This window comes from Trichoderma asperellum, chromosome 3 (genome assembly GCF_020647865.1).
Source record: "Trichoderma asperellum chromosome 3, complete sequence".
Classification (NCBI taxonomy): Eukaryota; Fungi; Ascomycota; class Sordariomycetes; order Hypocreales; family Hypocreaceae; genus Trichoderma; species Trichoderma asperellum.
This window is the reverse complement of record NC_089417.1, coordinates 798591-816175: the sequence shown is the minus strand read 5'-3', so window position 1 is coordinate 816175 and position 17585 is coordinate 798591. Positions and strand designations below refer to the sequence as shown.

The window sequence follows — 17585 nt, the reverse complement described above, 5'->3', positions numbered from 1 at the left end:
ATACCAAATGGCCTAGAATTCTGAAGTATCTTGCAGTGATCAGTATAGCTATGAAAGGCTAATTCTCTCCTTCTCTTAAGGTCCAACATCATCTCCGCTCCGAAGACGCTGAGCAGAAGCAGATAATGTACAGTAGCAATGGTTCAAATTGATTACAATTTTATTACTCCAGAGGTTAATTGTCACAGTCGCCATAAACATACTCCAAATTCTTCATCGCTAGTGGGATGAAGACGAATTATCGGTAACAGAGCTAGACTACCCAACTTATATCCTCAAAGCACATTTTCTTAGGAAATCTGATAGTATAGTACTTGATATTTTCACAAACACTAAACTCCTTTACAGACACTTTATACTCGATAAGATGCTTGTGCATTTCCGTCTCTATAGCTCTTGTATCAAAACGGTATCGGCAACAAATACTTATAATCCATATCGGCGTCGCTTAATTTTCAGCTGGATGAATAGACGGCAATCATGGATCATAAAGTTATTATGAAGTGGCGCGGGAGAAAGTCCAGACAGGTCTCATTTACCCGACGAGATAATCTTGCTGCCGTGTTAGTCGCCCTGATAGGATAGCCTCAAGTTTACGATGCGGTGAACAAAAAATATGAGTCTAGAAGAGTTGGCGCAAGGAAATATCAAAGTAAGATAAAGAATATTTGAGCGACGGAATACGATATACAAAGGCCATCTGACAAAGTCATGTGTAGCTCGATGACTAACAAGCAGTAGTAGTCGTTTCAAGCTAGAAGTCTCAGCTCATGATAGCCGACGGGAGAATGAGGCAGAGCTTCCAGATGGCCCACGAGATCAAATCAGGCAATCTCAAAATACTTAGCGTTTTTTATTCATCCTTGCACCGTTCAGCTACAGTCAAAGTAACCCAATCCTGAAAGGCTGCATTACAGCTGACGATGCAATAGTCGACGCCATAAGGCGGCAGAGTTGATGAATAGCTTCTCTTTGGCTGTGGTTAAGGCGAGCTACTGGTGTGGCGCATTTTATGCATGGGGCTTCTCATAGCCAGTCGTCAATGGCTGGTCGCTTCGTGCCGATCACGGTCCAGGCAAGGCTGTCCAGTAACATCCCGCTTGGGGGAGGCCATCAACGCCTCTACTGGCATCGACGTAGAGTAGGGTGACAATATAAGGCTTCGCCAATTTAGCCAGCCGGCTGATTCTAGTTTCATCGGCATGGTCCGGGGCCCCAGAGTTGCGGCCTGCTTCTGGGGCTGAAAGAGCTGGAGATCTGGGGAAGAGATGCTTGGACCCGTTGGAATGAAGCCGACGGGAGCTTTCACTGATGGATGGAAAGCGAGTCAGCCACCGGCAACGTATCAAGGTAAATAGCCGAAACGCCTCTTGGAACCAACAGCCGTGTGTGAGGTATGCAATACAGGGGTACTTCTCACAAGACACGTCCAGAGATTGGCGGCCGCACGTGATAAGCGGTGATCTGCGAGTGGAAAGTCAAGCAGCACTTTACAGCGCCTGCGTCTTAGCAGCCACGACCTCAGGCACCGAAAATGGTTCCTTGCTTGAAGTCGGGACTTTTTCATCTTCTGCTGTAGCATCTCATCCATCTACTATATCTACTAGAATGTACGACAACTCCTACTACTCTCCAGTATGTCAACCCTTGGGATGAAATGGGTGTGAAGACTTGTCCACATCGCTACACAACTTCTCCGCACGCAGATAATATGCTTATGCTTAGCCGATTGACAACCCCCGCGAGGATAATATAGGCACCAGCTAGGGGCTACATGCGGCTACAGCGCCACGGTATTGGATGTGGGAGCGCAAATGCAGATGCTACCGGCCCATGAGCAGCGTTTAGCACCCCACGAACGGTGAGGGGAACCTGTTTCTCTCGTCTCTACTCGCGATAGAAAATTCCAAGGCTTCTAGCGCCAGCAGATCGCGACGCTGCAGTGCTGCGAGCTCCCCGCATGGATTTTGCAGAGGGAATGTACAATACGACGTCAAGGCATTCTTTGTGGTCGAGTCACAGTGACGATCTCTATGATATCTGGGGAACTACTGGGGGGCTTGTTCGGCAGCCTACAGTTGCCGTCATCGTTGCGACTCGCCATCGGCCCATCTTGTCCTCCTCGTGTCCTGCGCCCAGTTCAGCGCGTAATTACCAGGATGTCGGGGCAGCTTTGACTCGAGATCCAGTGTCCCCAGACTGCTAGACCTCGCTTCAAGCCAATGGCCAGCCATTCTAGGTTCCCCGCCTCCTTCAACCCCAGCAATCCCAGACACCTCCACCTCCGAGACCCGTCTTTTCTCCAGAGTTGCTAAAGACGGGTGGGCGGCTGTGATGCGCGTACAGATCACTGCCGTCTCTCTGTCTGCTAGCAGTGAACTCGGAGGAGTTTCGACCGCTATTGTCGGGGGAAATTCTCGCTAGCAGCCGAAGGACGCCACCGTAAGCGGACAGTCTCTCCTTTATTGCGTCGCCTCCAATAAGTCGGGGTTTAAGACGCCACACTTTAAAAAAAAGACGCGAAGAACCCACAGCAATGAGGCATCTCGCAGCTCGTTGGAGGAGCCATTTTACCGACGGGAGTTTTTAGGGCGACGAGGCTAGTACTAACCTGGAGTTTGAGGCCGGTAATGCGCCGGATGATCATGTCCACATTTTGCCAGGGACAGCAGCGTTGCAATGCAATGTACATGCACTATCTATCAAGAAGTTGCCTTGACGAGTCAAAGTAAACCCTGGCCGGTGATGTGAGGGGCTGGTCAACCGAATTGAGTCAAAAGGGTCGCATTCCCAGCGCGGGAGAGCAGTTTTGATCGAGAGTGTCCCAGCATCAATTTCGTCCTTCTCTCTCTCTACCGCCTCTCTCACTTGGTGGAATCCTCCAGATTGGAGTTCATCACCATGGGCGCCTCATTCTTAAAGAGCCGGTCGCTCAAGGCCAACGACAAGAGCCGTACAAGATCTGCGGAGCTCACTCTCAGAGAATCAATCTTTCCTCTCGCGCTTGTCACCGTCCTGTTTTTCCTCTGGGGATTCAGTTATGGCCTGCTCGACACGCTGAACAAGCATTTCCAGAACACGCTCCATATCGACCAAGCGCGTTCTTCTGGTCTTCAGGCCGCTTACTTTGGGTGAGTTTCTCTTTCTAATCGCGCAGATACACATTCCATTGCGCCGCGCTTTATCAGGAGAGTTGGCTAACATTGAGTCTCTTCAGCGCATATCCGTTGGCCTCGCTCGGTCATGCCGCCTGGATTCTTCGCCACTATGGTTACAGAGCCGTCTTCATCTGGGGTCTCTTCCTTTACGCTGTAGGCGCTGCTATCGCCATCCCTTGCATCAAGGCGAAATCGTTTGGAGGATTTTGCGCTTCCATTTTCATCATCGGCAATGGCCTTGGTTCCCTCGAAACTGCCGCCAATCCCTTCATCACAGGTATGTAATGTCACAATACCAAAGTCAATTATGCTTAAACCTACCTCTCTCCATCTTTTCAACCCCTGCTAACTTAATATTACCCCAGTCTGCGGCCCACCAAAGTATTCTGAACTCCGAATCAACATCTCGCAAGCTTTCAACGGAATCGGTACCGTCATTGCCCCCGTTCTTGGCTCGTACGTCTTCTTCAACTTCAGCGACGAGAAGGCTCTCCAAAACGTACAATGGGTTTACCTGGCGATTGTCGTCTTTGTCCTTCTCCTGGCAACGCTGTTCTTCTTCGCCAAGATCCCCGAGATCACAAATGCTGGTAAGTATCTTGTTGTAGTGGACACCCTTAACACAGCTTGCTAATGAAAATTTCACTTCTAGATATGGAATTTCAAGCCCAAGAAGCCCATGGCAGCTCAGACGACAAACCACTCTGGAAGCAATACAGACTCTTCCACGCTGCCCTTGCCCAGTTTTGCTACACTGGTGCTCAAGTTGCAATTGCCAGTGGCTTCATCAACTATGCTGTAGCGACCCGACCAGGCACTTCAAGCAGCCTCGGCTCAAAGCTGTTCGCCGGTGCTCAGGCTGCTTTCGCCATTGGCCGATTCTCCGGAAGTGGTATCATGCGCTTCGTGAAGCCACGATGGGTGTTCCTTGTCTTTATCAGCATGTGTATCATCTTCATCTGCCCGGCTACTACCCAAGGTGGAAACACTGGTATTGCCATGCTCTACGTCGTTCTCTTCTTCGAATCTGTCTGCTTCCCTACCATCGTTGCTCTTGGAATGCGTGGTCTTGGCAGACACACTAAGCGTGGCAGTGGTTTCATTGTTGGTGGTGTTGTCGGTGGCGCCTGTGTCCCACCCTTGACCTTTGTAGCAGCAGAGAGACATGGCAATGGCATCAGCATGGTTGTTCCTCTTGCCTTTTTCGTCATTGCTTGGTCATATGCCTTTTGCGTCAACTTTGTGCCTGCGTATCGCGATGTTGTCGATGCCTTCAGCGAGACTGATGTTGGCACCCAGGGCCACACACACGATGAGGAGATTGCAGAGAAGATTGATCACGAGAAGCCTGTAGTCACCAACGTTCAGTAAAGGATGTTGGGCATTGGATTGATGGAGATGGTTTTTATCTCTTTGGTTATTTGGGTTGGTGGATTTCATTGGATACCAGTATTACCGCATGTTTCTCTTCATATTATGCATATAATGATTCTATGGCAAATATACAACATTGATACTCATTTTGTAATGTCTTAATTACTCTGTGTCCGCTGTACTCTCCTTTTCCCTCTTCTTGTCTACGTACTTAACACCACGCTTCGTTGTATAGATGTATATACGAAACTGAACAGACTATTCCCCCGATACATAAATCGAAGCCCAAAAAACCCCCACATTACATCTTCTATGTACCGTTCCTTCTCCTTCCTCCTCTCGTGCTCCTCTCCACATGTCCTCTCAAGACTTTCCTCGTCTCGACCAAGCTCCTCTTCTGCTTGCTCTTCGCCTTGCCCAGCGTCATCAAGAAGTTCTTCTTGCGCTGCTTCTCCTTGTTGCTCGTGCTCTTTCCCGCAGCCTCCTTCTTGGACTTGCGGATGGCCGTCGTGCTCTTGTGCTCCTCGCGATCGGGCTTGCCCTCCTTGGCGAGCGCGACCTTTTCCTCCTTGGTCAGCTTGCGGAGGCGAATGGGCGCCTCGATGTTCTCGGCGGTGAGGCCGTCGTCGACGTGGCCGTCTGGGTTCTGGTTCTGCTGTTTGCGGAATTTGCTGCCCATGGCCTTTTGGACGGAGGAGGCGGCGCGGAGTTCTTGAAGCTTGGCGAGGTCGGCGGGGGTGAGGATTGTGGTGGTGGCGAGTTTGGTCATGCGTTCGAGCTCAGCGGCGGCGTCTTGTGCGCTTTCTTTGTCTTCGTCGTCGCCATCTCCTTTTCGCTTCTTGGGCGCGGGTTCGTCTTCTTCGTCTGAGGAGTGCTCGACATTGATCCATTCTCCGGAGTCGCTGCTGTCCTCTGAGCCAACTTCCCACTCGTCAGAGTTGAATCCATCTTCTGGATCCTTCTCGTCATCAGAGACATCGCTTCCATCTCCCTTTTCAGCGCGCTTCCTCTCTCGCTGCTCTTCCTTCCACTTAGCAAGAAGATCTAGGCCCTCGATGCCACCGACTTCTTCCTCTCCGAATTTGCGCTGCTTCATCCCTCCAGAACTCAAGCCCATGGTGGCTTCCTTGCCACGGTCTCTCCTCTTGAGCATCTCTGCGCCGACTTCTCGGTACAGTGACAAGAGACCCTTGGCAGCCATCATGACACCCTTATCTTTACTCTTGCGGTACTGAACCAAATCCTGCAGCAGTGTTTCCGTCATGGCAAGAGATTGTCTGGAGCAAACTTCACGAATAGCATTCAGACCAACGGCAGCGACTTCTGAGGCTGACGCCTCTGAGACGAACTCATTTGCAATCTTTTGGATCAGGGGCTCCAGAGCATCAGGAGGCACCAAGTTGTGTACACCTTGTGCTAGAGATGCCAGGATTGAAGTGACGGACTGTTGCTTGGGTGTAAGGTATTTGATGAACCACGAGTAGAGCGGCACAATAGTAAGCTTGTGTAGACCAACTAATCTGGTGACCAGCTGCAAGATGAGTAGCTTTGTATCCAGTGAGAGCTTGTTCTTAGTACCCTGCAGGTGCTTTGTGAATAACTCTTCGGCAAAGTCCTGAGGGTCGTGCAGCAGATGCAGGGCGGAAAAGTTGAGCGGGTGAGGCTTTGACTTTTTCTTTTCCTGCCTCTTGACCTTGTCGACTGCCTTTTTGTATGCCTGGTTCTGCTTCCTTGATTTTTTATTGATGGTGATTTGATGCCTCACTTTGGCCAAATCAATCTCTTCGTCGCTGCTTTCGTCCTCAAGCTCTTCACGCTCCTTGTCGCCACCTAGGAAAAATCGTACAGCGCCGACAATGACTTTCTCGTTATCGGCCAAACAAGCTTCTTTCATGATATCTACCGGCTTCGCATCCGTCCAGATTTGTCGCTTCCACAGTTCGCGCGTCAACTTAATGGCCCAAATAGCCCTCGGCGAAGAGCGATCGGCTGTGATGAGGTTGTAGAGCACCGCCTGAATAGTTCGGTTCAGCGGATGATTTGTAGACTTGGAGTTTGAATTTCGCAAGTCGTTGAGGATTTTCTGGAAGAGCATCGCGCGCATAGACTTGCTTCGCGAGGATACGAGGATCGGAAACAGCGTTGTTAGCAGAGCAGTTGAGTCGATTACTTCTTTCCGTCGCAGCAGCACCAGACTTCCGACGACCTTGTCTCTCAGCTCAGGGTGGAGCGTTTCATGGTTCTGGGAGACAATGGCCTTCAGATCGTCCTGGAACGTGCGAGTCTCTTCGGGATAGCAGTCGGCGACGTGCGCAATCAGGTCGATCATGTTGTGGAAAGACTCGACCGAGTCGGCAGCGGCCGTCGTCGGTGACATGAAGAAGATCTCGCGCTGGGCTTCATATTGCTCCCACTGCTTCATGAAATCATCTTTATAAGATCTAGAGGAACGTGAGCGACAGCCCGCAGCAAAGATGGAGAGACGGTCACGAAGAGCTTACTTTGGGTCTCGCCGGATTTTGTACTGAAGACTCGCGCTGTGTGACAATTATTAGCATAACGAGGAACTGGAAGCGCATGTAAATGCAATTGAACCTACAAGTCAGCATCGATCTTCTCGAGCGCGGCGACTTTTCGTTTCACCATTTTTGCGACTGTCGGGGCGCAAAAGGTGCGATTTCTGGTGTATGGAATTTGGGCTTGGCCTTTGGCGGGATCGATATGTCGAAGAAATTTTGGCTATCGGCGCGGGTTGATAAGATAAGGATAAGCTAGCTCGGCGCCAAGTTTATGGTGGCGCAGGGGCATATGTACCTTGGTGCTTGTAGCAAATCCGACTAACACACCAAGAGGCCTGGTACGGCATTATCAGATGAAACAATTCCCAACTTGTTCCTCTACATGACCCGGAAGAAAAATAATGATTCCATATGGAATTTACATGGAAATGATCAGGTACTCATCAATTTCTAGTTTCCATTCAGATACAGTAGCGCTACACCGTCTAATAACATTACAAGTAACCTCTCATCTCTCAGAGCAAATTGAGTAAGTTGAAAAAAAATCAATATAATATAGTATTGCAAACTTCAATCAACATCTTCCTCGAAATCCTCCTCTGTCAACAAAACCCCGTCCAATATCTTTCCTAAATGCGTCTTCTCAACAACTTCACAGTTCCGTCGAATTTTCGTAACCAATACCTTAATAAACTGCACAGGACTCTTTTTGAATTCGGACTTGTTCACAAGATTCCCACTATTTACCCCAGGTGGGATGAAACCGTCAGGTCTGAGAACAACAGAATCATCAGCAGGGCTACAGGCAAGGCCCAGCTTATTGCACACTTCGATATATTCTTCGAACGACGACAAATATAGTTGACCTGCAAAGATGTTCAGTTCAACCATCATTCCAGGCGGAATGACTGACTTCTTCGGTCTATGAGGCACCGTGTACAACACCAACTGATCCAGGGGCCTGAATCCAAGATTACTCCTCGGCGCATATAAATGCAGGGTGACTGCCTCAGATGCCTCAATATATGGCATAAGCTGATGCGCTTCCCACGGACTTATTATGACGAGACGGCTAACGGTAGAGGAAGAATCTAATTTACTTGTCAAAATCCAGTGTACTGGCCGCTGGAAGAGGTCCATGCCGTTGTCTGGTATGTTCTCCATCTTGACAGTTTTAGAAAAGTCTTCAGTCACCCATATGCTCGTAGGAAACTCGTGTATATCGAAGTATTGGACTGCCGAAGTTCTCTTTAGAGCCTGGAAGGCAGGTTTAAACGCGTCCGATCCTACCGGAAATCCTCCAAGCTTAATGAAAGAGCGGAGATCTGGATGGCATGAATGTTTCTCGGGAAGAGCAGGGGAAGGCTGCTCGACCTGGCGTTCCTGCTCAGTCTCGGGTGAAAGCTCCCTTTCTTGTTCCTCTTGAAGTGATGAACTGCAGAAATTCATCAATCCGAATTCTTCGCAGCGACGTTGAAACTGAAACTTCACGGCGGGCCTAGCTCGTTTAATTAGCTCAGCTGATTCAGAGCCAGTTTTTGGTCGATAGCGAGCCTTGAGACTTTGAGCTTCGGTTTCAAGGAATTTCTTGGCCCATGTTTCCATATCATGTGAATATTGTTCCCCGTCGTTCCAAATAGACTCTTGTTCGTAGTATCGGACGCCTTGCGTTAACCATAACGGGACCATCCGTCGAAGGTCGCGCCAAGTCTCGGTTATTGCCCAACATAAAACATCAGATACTAAGATTTCTTGTGCCATAGAAGATTTGGTGTCCCGCTGTGCTTGAATCTTTTGTTCAATTTCTCTTGAGATACAAAACACGACCGACTGTCCTCGTCCAAGCTTTCTCATCCGCATACATGCTATTATACGAGTGAGCAACAAAATCACATATAATGTTGGTAGACATATACACTCCTTACCTTGTACAAGTTTGTCTTTAGTTAAATTCGCGCCGAGCGTCACTGCTGCCTGATAATTTGTAGGCAGTCGCAGATCTGTGCCCCTCGTATGTGCTTCGTCAAGGAAGACAAGGCATTGATCTAATTGAGTAGCAAATGGCGATGTCTGTAGGAGCTCAACCTTGTTCGATCTGTCTAGAACCATCAACTCATCTGCTTCATTGAAGAAGACGACAGCTTGAACGCTGTCATCTTCATGATAGCGCTTGAGCCATGCCTCGGCAAATTGACGGTTGTCAAGGTCAATAACCTGTGCGCCTACGTCAAGAATGACTCTAGTCTTTGAGCTCATCTGCGATACCATCTCAAGAAGCGATTCGCTTTCTAAATTAGCTCCTTTCATATGTTTTGGCATTAACATGATACCATTTTCAGAACGAAGAAGATGGTTCAACACCAACGCATTAGTATGATTCTGTTCTGGTAGATCCAACTGCTTTATATCCATCGGCAGTATATACCTGGAATCATTGGTGCCGCTAAAGCCAGTTGTAGGATTAATTTTTCTCTTGCCAAGATCCCAGCCTGAGGCGGAAAGTTTGTGTGGAAATTCCCTGGATTCCTTCGCAAACACTATGCGTGAAAGAAAATAATCAATACATCCTTTAGAATAGCGCAGGTGAGGGAAAACATCACTAATACACTGCGTGCGATCTCGAACGTTGATGCCCGTTAGATGTCTAAAACAAGGAGGCAATCCTGGCGCAGATTCCACCCAAGCCCGGTACTCGAGATCGGGGTTATCTGACCTCACGAGGAGCTCTAATGCCTCAAAAAGCTCTTCATCCTGAAGACCTTTATAATAGTAGCTCAGACATGTGAGGACAATGACAACATCTGGGTGGCTAAATTCTGACCGAGGCGTGGGATTATCCTTTGCCCTGAATGGCACGGCCAATCTAGTTTTCTTCTCACGATTAGGATGCGTACCGTAGTCGACTCTCCAGCGCTTCTGGCCAAAGGCAAAAGAGAGTATTCCACCCGACAACAACCCGCGAAGTAATAGAATGTTGTCGGCAGTCGTCTCACCCCAAAACAAGCTTTGTTCAACAGCATCAATCTCCTTCGGTTTCAGATCAATATTGCTGATATAGTGGTTGACCGCGTTTCGCAACCGTGTACATTGCTGTGCAATTGGAAACCCAGACATGCCTGTGTTGCAGATGAATTCAGCAAGACGAGTCAAAATAGCCGCCTCAGCATCGGAACGCAAAATTCGGATTCTAGGAAACCTCTCAGGATACCGGTCATCGACGTCAAGGGACTCTGGGAAAGACGTCTTCAACTGCAAACAGATTCGAGCAAATCTAGAGAGTACATTCTGAATTACCACCCAGCGTTCAGGCGTATGTTCGATTGGCCTCTGTTTGCCGATGGTATATACTAGCTCAAACTTGACGCTGAAATTCTCATCGCTCTCGTCAACTATGTCTCTGGAGGAAACATTGAAAAGACGCTGGGTTTCCAATAAAGGACGAGCAATTTCATTACGTCCATTGATCGCGCATTCGAGTCCCATTAACTGGAACGAGAGAATGTGCTCTGGCTGGACCAGTAAGATACCGCCTTCTTCCATGCATCGGCGCGCCAATTTATTTACAATCTCTGCCTTGTTTTCGTTCATCTGCACTGCTCGTGAAAAGGGCATTCGGAATATTGGGCGGTCCAACAGGCCGGAGAGCTTCGACATTAACATTAGATGCATCTGCTTAACCTGCGGTTTAGCAACGATGACACGTACGATTTGTGAGCCGTTGCTGAGTGCAGTAGCTGCAATTGGCACAATCACAGAGGATTTTCCTTCTCCCATGTTGAGCTGCATCACAGCGTTCTCGTTGTCTTGAGGTGAAATCATCTGCTCAGCAATTTGATGTTGCACATGCCGGATGATGATGCCACTCTCGCACTCCAAAAGTAACCATTCTGGATGTTGGCATGGATCCCATTCCCTTTTGCAGGTATTCTCAAGTTCTTTGAGGAGATCAACTTCGTTATCTTGCAAGTTTACTAGGCGTTGAGCCTGTTGAAGGCTGGTTATTGCAATTGCGTAGGTAATAATGGTCTTCTGCCATGCTTCGGTGAGAGAGGGCCACCGATGCCTTCCGAGCTGCTGTAAAAAGAAAATAGGACAAGCCCTAGGATGGAATCCAGCTGCTGAAATGATCGATCGTATTATCGTGCTGCTATCGTCTGGGCCTAGATGAGAGCAAGTTGATTCCGGTAGAACGGCTTTTAACAACCTGCCATAACATTCTTGAACGAACGATTTGCATTGCTGTAGATAATTCTCAAAAGTCATACTACGCGAGGAAATATCATTCCTTTCCAATCGCATCGTAGTAAGACCTCCGAGATCAAGAAGACTTTTTCGTAACTCGGAAATATATTGACGCTCATAGTCGAATTCGATTCGTGAACTCAAGTGATCAAGAAGGTCGACTAGCTTATTGTTCGCCTCTTCTGTGATATCCGCTGCTTGCTGTAAGGCTTTTCGATTTAGAAGTGCAGCATTGCCGATGACGGGCGATGTATTACAAAACACGTCATCAATAGATACATATCCACGAGGACGAGTAGCTGAGGCTTGGTAGATAGGGCGCAATATCCGAGGAATATATACATTCCCCAATTCTACAGCATTGAATGTGAGTATAAATCTCTCAAGATACTCTCTAAATCGTAAGTTTTCAAGCCAAACTCGCCATTGTTGTTTAACGAGCGCCATTGCACTTGAAATCTTTATATAGGGCGTGAACCAAGACTCATTGGGCGTGACTAGGTCAGAATTCGGCCATTGTATGGCAAGCCTGTTGACGAAGGAAGTAACCGCCCTCCCCTTTGCATTATTGAACTCGGTCTTTCGCCGCTGTCGTGTGTTATTCTGAGATTCATTCTTGTATGGGGATAATTTCATCTCGGGACAGCCAGGGCCGAAATCTCTAGTCGCACTACGCACAAGATTCTCGAGCTGATACATTTTGACTGTATAACCTTCACTTAGCTTGAATGCCGACCCTACGGGTAAAGGTACGGCTGCTAATTCAGTCGATAGTGGAAGCATCATTATAGCCTGGAGAACACTCGTCTGGCGTTTCGAGGAGTATGCCAATGTCGCGAGCCAGATCATGGTCTGGAATTTGCTAATCCAGGACGGTTTTGTCTGGAAAGCGAAATGCAATCGGCACCAGTAGGCAGGGAGGAACATATTTGGGTCACTGAGCCATTCTGCGCCATACTGAATCTCTTGCGTGCCAGGTATATTCTGGGAAGCGAAAGTTTCTTCAGGCCCTGAAAGAAGGTCGTACAAAATGTCCAAAAATCCTTCTCCAGCCCGTTGTCCCACGGTTTTGATGTTATTATGAACGCGAAATGTGGTTTCGAGTGTATAAGTAGTCCCGGCCGATGACTGGCCTCGATCTCTAGTTGAGTACTTAACATCATAATCCACATTGAAGTCTTCAGCGCCAAATCCAGACACTTGGTAGCGCGAACTTCGAAAAATTTCTCGATGAACAAGATCCATTTCGTTATGAGCGAGTTCAACCGTAATAGCCTCATCAGACGGATACAAGAAGCTCATATCTGAAACATTATCAAGGATGCTATTCACAACATTATAGAATCGCGAATCTTGAGCCATAAAACTCAACACAGGCGACCATCGGACCGTTTGCATATGCTTAATATGTTTTGGATAATAGTCCCGACAAGGAGAGAGGTTGGCGATAACTTGCAGTACCTGCACATTGTCAGGGGTTAGACAGTCGAGTGATCGTATTGACGCAGATGCCAGAATTGAGAGGCTCTCTTCAGTTCCGGTCCTACCCAAAAAGGGATCCGGAATGCAATAAGAAGTGAGTGCGTGTATATAAGCAAGATATAGCTTGCTTTGAGCCGTGGCATTGCCAACCAAGTGACGGAGTTGATTGTCAATCAAGTATCTCTGGACGCGATTTGCGGTACCATAAGCCACGTCCACATGCACGTGACCCTCTGAAATCGCTTCGAAGTCGATGTTTCCTTCGGGGATAATCACCATCCTATTTTCTGAATTGTGAATGTCTTTCATCACAAGCTTACTGTTAAATCCAATCAACGTGCCAATATATTGATTAGAATCGATTTGCATCCCTCGAAACTGCCGTGATACGATAACCGATTCCCCCTTTTTCAGCGTGAATTCAAGCTGTAGCCGAGTCACTTTGATCTCAAGATTGCCTGTCTTTGCGTCAAGCAGCATATGTAAATGCAACACAGTGTCGAGTGGTGAAAATATGGATGCAATATAGCGGGCAGAGGAGCTACCAGGTGAAAGAAGTGATATATTTCCAGCCCGTGTGAGCTTCCAGTGCCGTTTATGCTGGCTTAAAATCCAACCTTGGGTAGATGGCTTCCATGGGTCACCTGTCGGACGAAATTCAATACTCCCCGTAGCTTGATTGTACCAATGGGTATAATCATCGATGAATGAGTTTGGTAGCCACCCGGTAAATAATCGAGATGGGATGAGATCTAATACCGGATCTTGGCCATCCAGACGTACCATCAGATCTTCGTCGGAGAATAAAGTATCCTCCATACTGAAGTGTGCAACATAGCCTTCGAGATCTTTAGAACTGCAAAATTTCATTCCATGTGAAGAACTAGGCATGACATCCAGTACAAAGGCCCCAAATAACTTTTGATAATCCTTATGGACTTCGTATTTGCGAGGTAGGCGAGATAATGGGCTCCCGTTTACCAACAATTCTCCGGTAAGGAGGTTGACATGTATCTTTAGTTCAGCAGATACTGTCTCAAGCCAGCTGCAAGTGGAATTAACCAAGCTCCATTTGCCTATCCGACTGAAATCTGGCCAGCATCGCTTTATAGCTCTATCAAGACAAGAATTTCCGCCGCAGAGAATCTCGTCCGAGAGCATAGGCCGAGAACGATGCATCGTAAAAATCCATCTATCATACATAATCTTCTCAAGCTCATCTTGGTCTTTTTCCACCAATGAAGTATTGTTATTTATATTGATGGAAATTTCGATCAAGATGGCCGCCTGGCGAGGTTCACTTAGTATACAGGCCAAGAGCTCATCGTCCACGTTAAAAGTGTCTGCACATAACAGAGACACTCGAAACGCGATCTGTAAAAACTGAACCCTCTCATCTTCATTAGGCGAGTCATACGCCCTTGAGCGTAGCCTTGCCAACCATTCGTAAGATATCTCTCTACACTTCTTCAAGAGGTTAAAAACTTCCAGATTTAAGTCAGGCGTCGTAGTCATCGATAGAAGGCGAGCTGCAAGAAAGACAAAAATCCACATGGCAGTGTGGGATTCCCAATTCTCTTTTATACGAGAAACGCACAGCTGAAGCTGATCGAGCATTGCCCGACCAAATTCTGCGTCCGTCAGTCGCCCATGTGCACATCTCTCAACTGTACAATGTTCGTTTGGCCCTGCTTGAAGACTGAGCTGTAGGAGGAATATTGCAGTCTCAAATTTATTGAAATCGACATCAGGCATTGCGAGTTGAGTGAGAATACTCATCCACTGTAGACGGTATCCAAATGGTAGCGTAGCTAAAGCTTTATACTCGCCAAGAGACATATTTTCAGGGCAAAAGGCCTGACTCGCAATAACTGCATTTGGAGCCTCGCCGGTTGGCTCATCGTGGGTACGAACAAGAAAACGCTTCAATTGGTTCAAATCCTTGCCTAGCCTGAAAGTACAGAGTTCAGACAACCAAGTAGAAGCGGTAAATGTCTCAACAAAAGTTCTCCTATTTTCATCGAAGTAACGCAATTGAAGTCCATTATTCACACAGACATCCGATTCAGTGCTATGGCCAATCTTAATATTTTTCCGGTGAGTGGCCACATGGGGCTTCGACTCAGACAAGAGGTGAATGCGCCGCCTAGAATTAGACCGGAAGAATTCACCGAGACCAGCATATGATCTTAACGGATATTCCGAGTTTAATTTTTCGTTTTGAGAGCACATGCTTTGAAGAACATCGTCAATAACATAAAGGGTCCCATCACGCCATGCGCCGAAGCTGTCGGGAAGGGCCAATTCAAAGACCGTCGCCTGAGCCTCACGTGGAGAGCTCGAAAGGGGCCATTCGTAAACATTTATCGACATATTAACGGCTTTGGTACGGTACGCGCAACGTTTGCAGTCTGAAGCGTGCTCAGTATACCAAACCCCATCCTCCCACCACCCATCCCTCTCACAAACTCCTTGCTCGTAATGTCGCATAAAGGTCTCGTATTGAGCGCGGCACAATCGGTATTCTTCCAACTTTGCTTGTTTATCGAGGTAAGCTCGCGCCTCAATCTCTATGAGAAGATTTTGGTGGGCTGGCGACTGCGAAAAGTACTCAACCGGGAAGGACCCTCTTTGGCCGTAAGAGGAGAAAATTGACAGGTTCTTTTTTGGTCGCGCAAGATCTCGCCGCTTTGTGAGGTATGTTTGAACCAGATGAAGCCTTTCCATATCTCTTCTGAATCCAAACAGCAGAGATTGAAATACTTCGATAGGAATCTCATGTTCAAATTTTTCAAGCTGTGGGAACTCATGGATTGCGGCTTTATCGGCAGCAACCCAGAGCTCCAGAATGACAAGAATCATTCTAGATGCTCCTTCTGGGCGGCTTGAATACCAACCCCTACCCACTGCATGATAGTTTTGCATCAAATTGAATAGATCTATGCAAGCCGAGTCGTCTCCGACGTGTTTTTTAATCCAATCGCTAAGGTGTGTGGCCACCCACGATTCTACCATAGCAAGATAAAAAGGACATTCGTTTTTATCGATCTGGCCCGAGATACTAGGAAGTTTCTCGGGTCCAAAGGCTGTAATACCCGATTTCGGACAGAATGATGATACTTGGCTGCCATTGCGACGTTCCGATATAGACGAGATGAAGTCTTTCAGTCCTGGGATAGATATGCTTGTATCGCCAGCCATGTTGAGATTTTGCAGGCTTGTAAGATCAAATTGCGACTTAGCTTCATTTCGTATTTGATACCATCGGTCATCTACAAATTTCGTCGCAATGGACACAGTTTCGTGCACATCTGTCAACCATGTCCCGTTTGCGGGGTGCCCCAACTTCAAAAGGCGTCGAGAAATTTTGGCTGACATTGTCATGAGGATTTCACTAACCATCATGTCATTTGTTGCAGCGTTAAGAACCCGAGACAAAAGAAAAATGATGAAAGATTTGTAGAGCTCCTCAGAGCCAACAGCAACACGGTCCATAGTGAGCTGAAGAGAAACTCGAATGAGAAGCCATACGGCAGATCGCCTCCAAGGAAGTTTACTTTGCTCCCACAACACTTCTTCTCGTGTATTCTTTGTGATCCCAGCTACGTTGGCCTCGCTCCCTATGCCCCGTAGGAAGCCATATAACAGCTCTGTAACTATCTTTGGGTCGACTGTATCTCGCTCCTCGGCATGATATTGCTTAGCTTTCTTAGTTTTTGGAAGTGCTTCGCTGACTGTTTGATAGCTCATCTTCACGAGAGTCTTGGCCAAGACATCTTGGAAATCATCCTCTGCATAGATGTTGACAGGGATACACACCGCAACGGCGGGAAATTGACGGATTAGGCGTCCTTTGGTTGAGTAGACAGACCCGCTGGTTGGACAAAGTTCGAACATCTCGAATGTGACAGAATCATTATCCAAGCGAAGCATGACGCCTGCATTCTGAGCTGTGATATGCAATGATGCAAGGGATTTTGAAGGACCTATGGAAAGAGTAAAGTCAGCGATTTGCAAAGCGTAGACAGGCAGCGCACAAGAGCATACTATGAGGACCTATCTGTTTCAACACGGCTCTCACACCATCTTCCTGCAGATATCCGTCTGGACCTGTGACATAATGCATGTTTTTCATCAAGGCCACCGCACTCTTGATAGCGTCATGGTTGCTAGCATCTGTCTTTGGTAGAAACTCGGTCAAGGAATCTCTGACCAGCTCAATGAGGCATAACTCGTTCGCAGGAGATCTATCGTCTCCATTTGGTAGCTTAGGGGGTAAGAATATATGATGGAATGCATATTCTAGCATTTCTGAACTCAGGAAGTGCTTGGCCATTTTGGATAAAGATGTCAGACAAAAGAATGCAAAAGAAATTACTACAGTTTGTAAAGCCAGAAGGCAGCAGCAGGTGAATAAATAGGCAGAGAACCTTGTGAATGCCTTGAACCTCGTGAAAGCCTTGCGGCAATAACGAGGAGCCCCTCACCAAGCGCCTGCTGCCTTATGTGCGTCACTGGGCGCCTAAACATCTTCAGATTCTGTGGGAGGCCTACCAGCTGAGTTCCAATAGGCTCGACAGGAGGAGTAGAAGAAGGGCTGTTGGCCCGGTTTGTCGACCAGCTGTCGCGGCTGGTGTGTAGTGGCTGTGCAGGGGTCTATGTCTGCGTCGTTGTTGCTTCGATTGCGATTGTAGGAAATGCGGTACTCAAGTACCTTGTATGCCTTGACCGTGTTTCATGCGCACCAAAGTACTTTACTTGCAGGTATCTAAATATAAACACCTTTAAGTTTGCGAAATTGTAGATGTAT

The 17585-nt window shown here is 47.6% G+C and overlaps 3 protein-coding genes across 4 annotated transcripts; 1 reads left to right on the top strand and 2 right to left on the bottom strand.

The window, feature by feature from the left end:
• The first annotated feature begins 1693 nt into the window (after positions 1-1693).
• On the top strand, positions 1694-4675 carry TrAFT101_004868 (uncharacterized protein). The gene is made up of 4 exons (XM_024909916.2): positions 1694-3131; positions 3218-3435; positions 3524-3748; positions 3811-4675. The coding sequence occupies exons 1-4, from the start codon at positions 2902-2904 to the stop codon at positions 4527-4529; spliced, it is 1392 nt and encodes a 463-aa protein (XP_024759767.1). The 5' UTR covers positions 1694-2901; the 3' UTR covers positions 4530-4675.
• Positions 4615-7224, bottom strand: SDA1 (Severe Depolymerization of Actin). The gene is made up of 3 exons (XM_024906774.2): positions 7132-7224; positions 7034-7069; positions 4615-6973 (listed from the first exon to the last, which is right to left on the bottom strand). Exons 1-3 carry the CDS (start codon positions 7176-7178, stop codon positions 4843-4845), a joined length of 2214 nt encoding a protein of 737 aa, XP_024759768.1. The 5' UTR covers positions 7179-7224; the 3' UTR covers positions 4615-4842.
• Positions 7225-7484: 260 nt separating this feature from the next.
• On the bottom strand, positions 7485-17518 carry TrAFT101_004866 (uncharacterized protein). 2 transcript variants are annotated; one of them, XM_066127305.1, is made up of 4 exons: positions 17330-17518; positions 16823-17102; positions 8977-16761; positions 7485-8916 (listed from the first exon to the last, which is right to left on the bottom strand). In XM_066127305.1, the coding sequence occupies exons 2-4, from the start codon at positions 17082-17084 to the stop codon at positions 7622-7624; spliced, it is 9342 nt and encodes a 3113-aa protein (XP_065983416.1). In that variant the 5' UTR covers positions 17085-17102; positions 17330-17518; the 3' UTR covers positions 7485-7621. The 2 variants fall into 2 exon arrangements, with proteins under 2 accessions (XP_065983416.1, XP_024759769.1); XM_024910992.2 differs by lacking the exon at positions 17330-17518 and having other exon boundaries at positions 16823-17227.
• Between the last annotated feature and the right edge of the window lie 67 nt (positions 17519-17585).

What these genes read in the sequence shown, in the direction of transcription:
- TrAFT101_004868 (XM_024909916.2), top strand. Translation starts at nt 2,902, where the DNA reads ATGGGCGCCTCATTCTTAAAGAGCCGGTCGCTCAAGGCCAACGACAAG. An exon ending in CTTCAGGCCGCTTACTTTGG is followed by an intron (nt 3,132 to 3,217) that starts GTGAGTTTCTCT and finishes GAGTCTCTTCAG; the next exon opens with CGCATATCCGTTGGCCTCGC. An exon ending in CGCCAATCCCTTCATCACAG is followed by an intron (nt 3,436 to 3,523) that starts GTATGTAATGTC and finishes ATATTACCCCAG; the next exon opens with TCTGCGGCCCACCAAAGTAT.
- TrAFT101_004866 (XM_024910992.2), bottom strand. Translation starts at nt 17,111, where the DNA reads ATGGCCAAGCACTTCCTGAGTTCAGAAATGCTAGAATATGCATTCCAT. An exon ending in GAAACAGATAGGTCCTCATA is followed by an intron (nt 16,762 to 16,822) that starts GTATGCTCTTGT and finishes CTCTTTCCATAG; the next exon opens with GTCCTTCAAAATCCCTTGCA. An exon ending in TAAAGACAAACTTGTACAAG is followed by an intron (nt 8,917 to 8,976) that starts GTAAGGAGTGTA and finishes CTCGTATAATAG; the next exon opens with CATGTATGCGGATGAGAAAG.
- SDA1 (XM_024906774.2), bottom strand. Translation starts at nt 7,178, where the DNA reads ATGGTGAAACGAAAAGTCGCCGCGCTCGAGAAGATCGATGCTGACTT. An exon ending in GAGAAGATCGATGCTGACTT is followed by an intron (nt 7,070 to 7,131) that starts GTAGGTTCAATT and finishes ATTGTCACACAG; the next exon opens with CGCGAGTCTTCAGTACAAAA. An exon ending in AAAATCCGGCGAGACCCAAA is followed by an intron (nt 6,974 to 7,033) that starts GTAAGCTCTTCG and finishes ACGTTCCTCTAG; the next exon opens with ATCTTATAAAGATGATTTCA.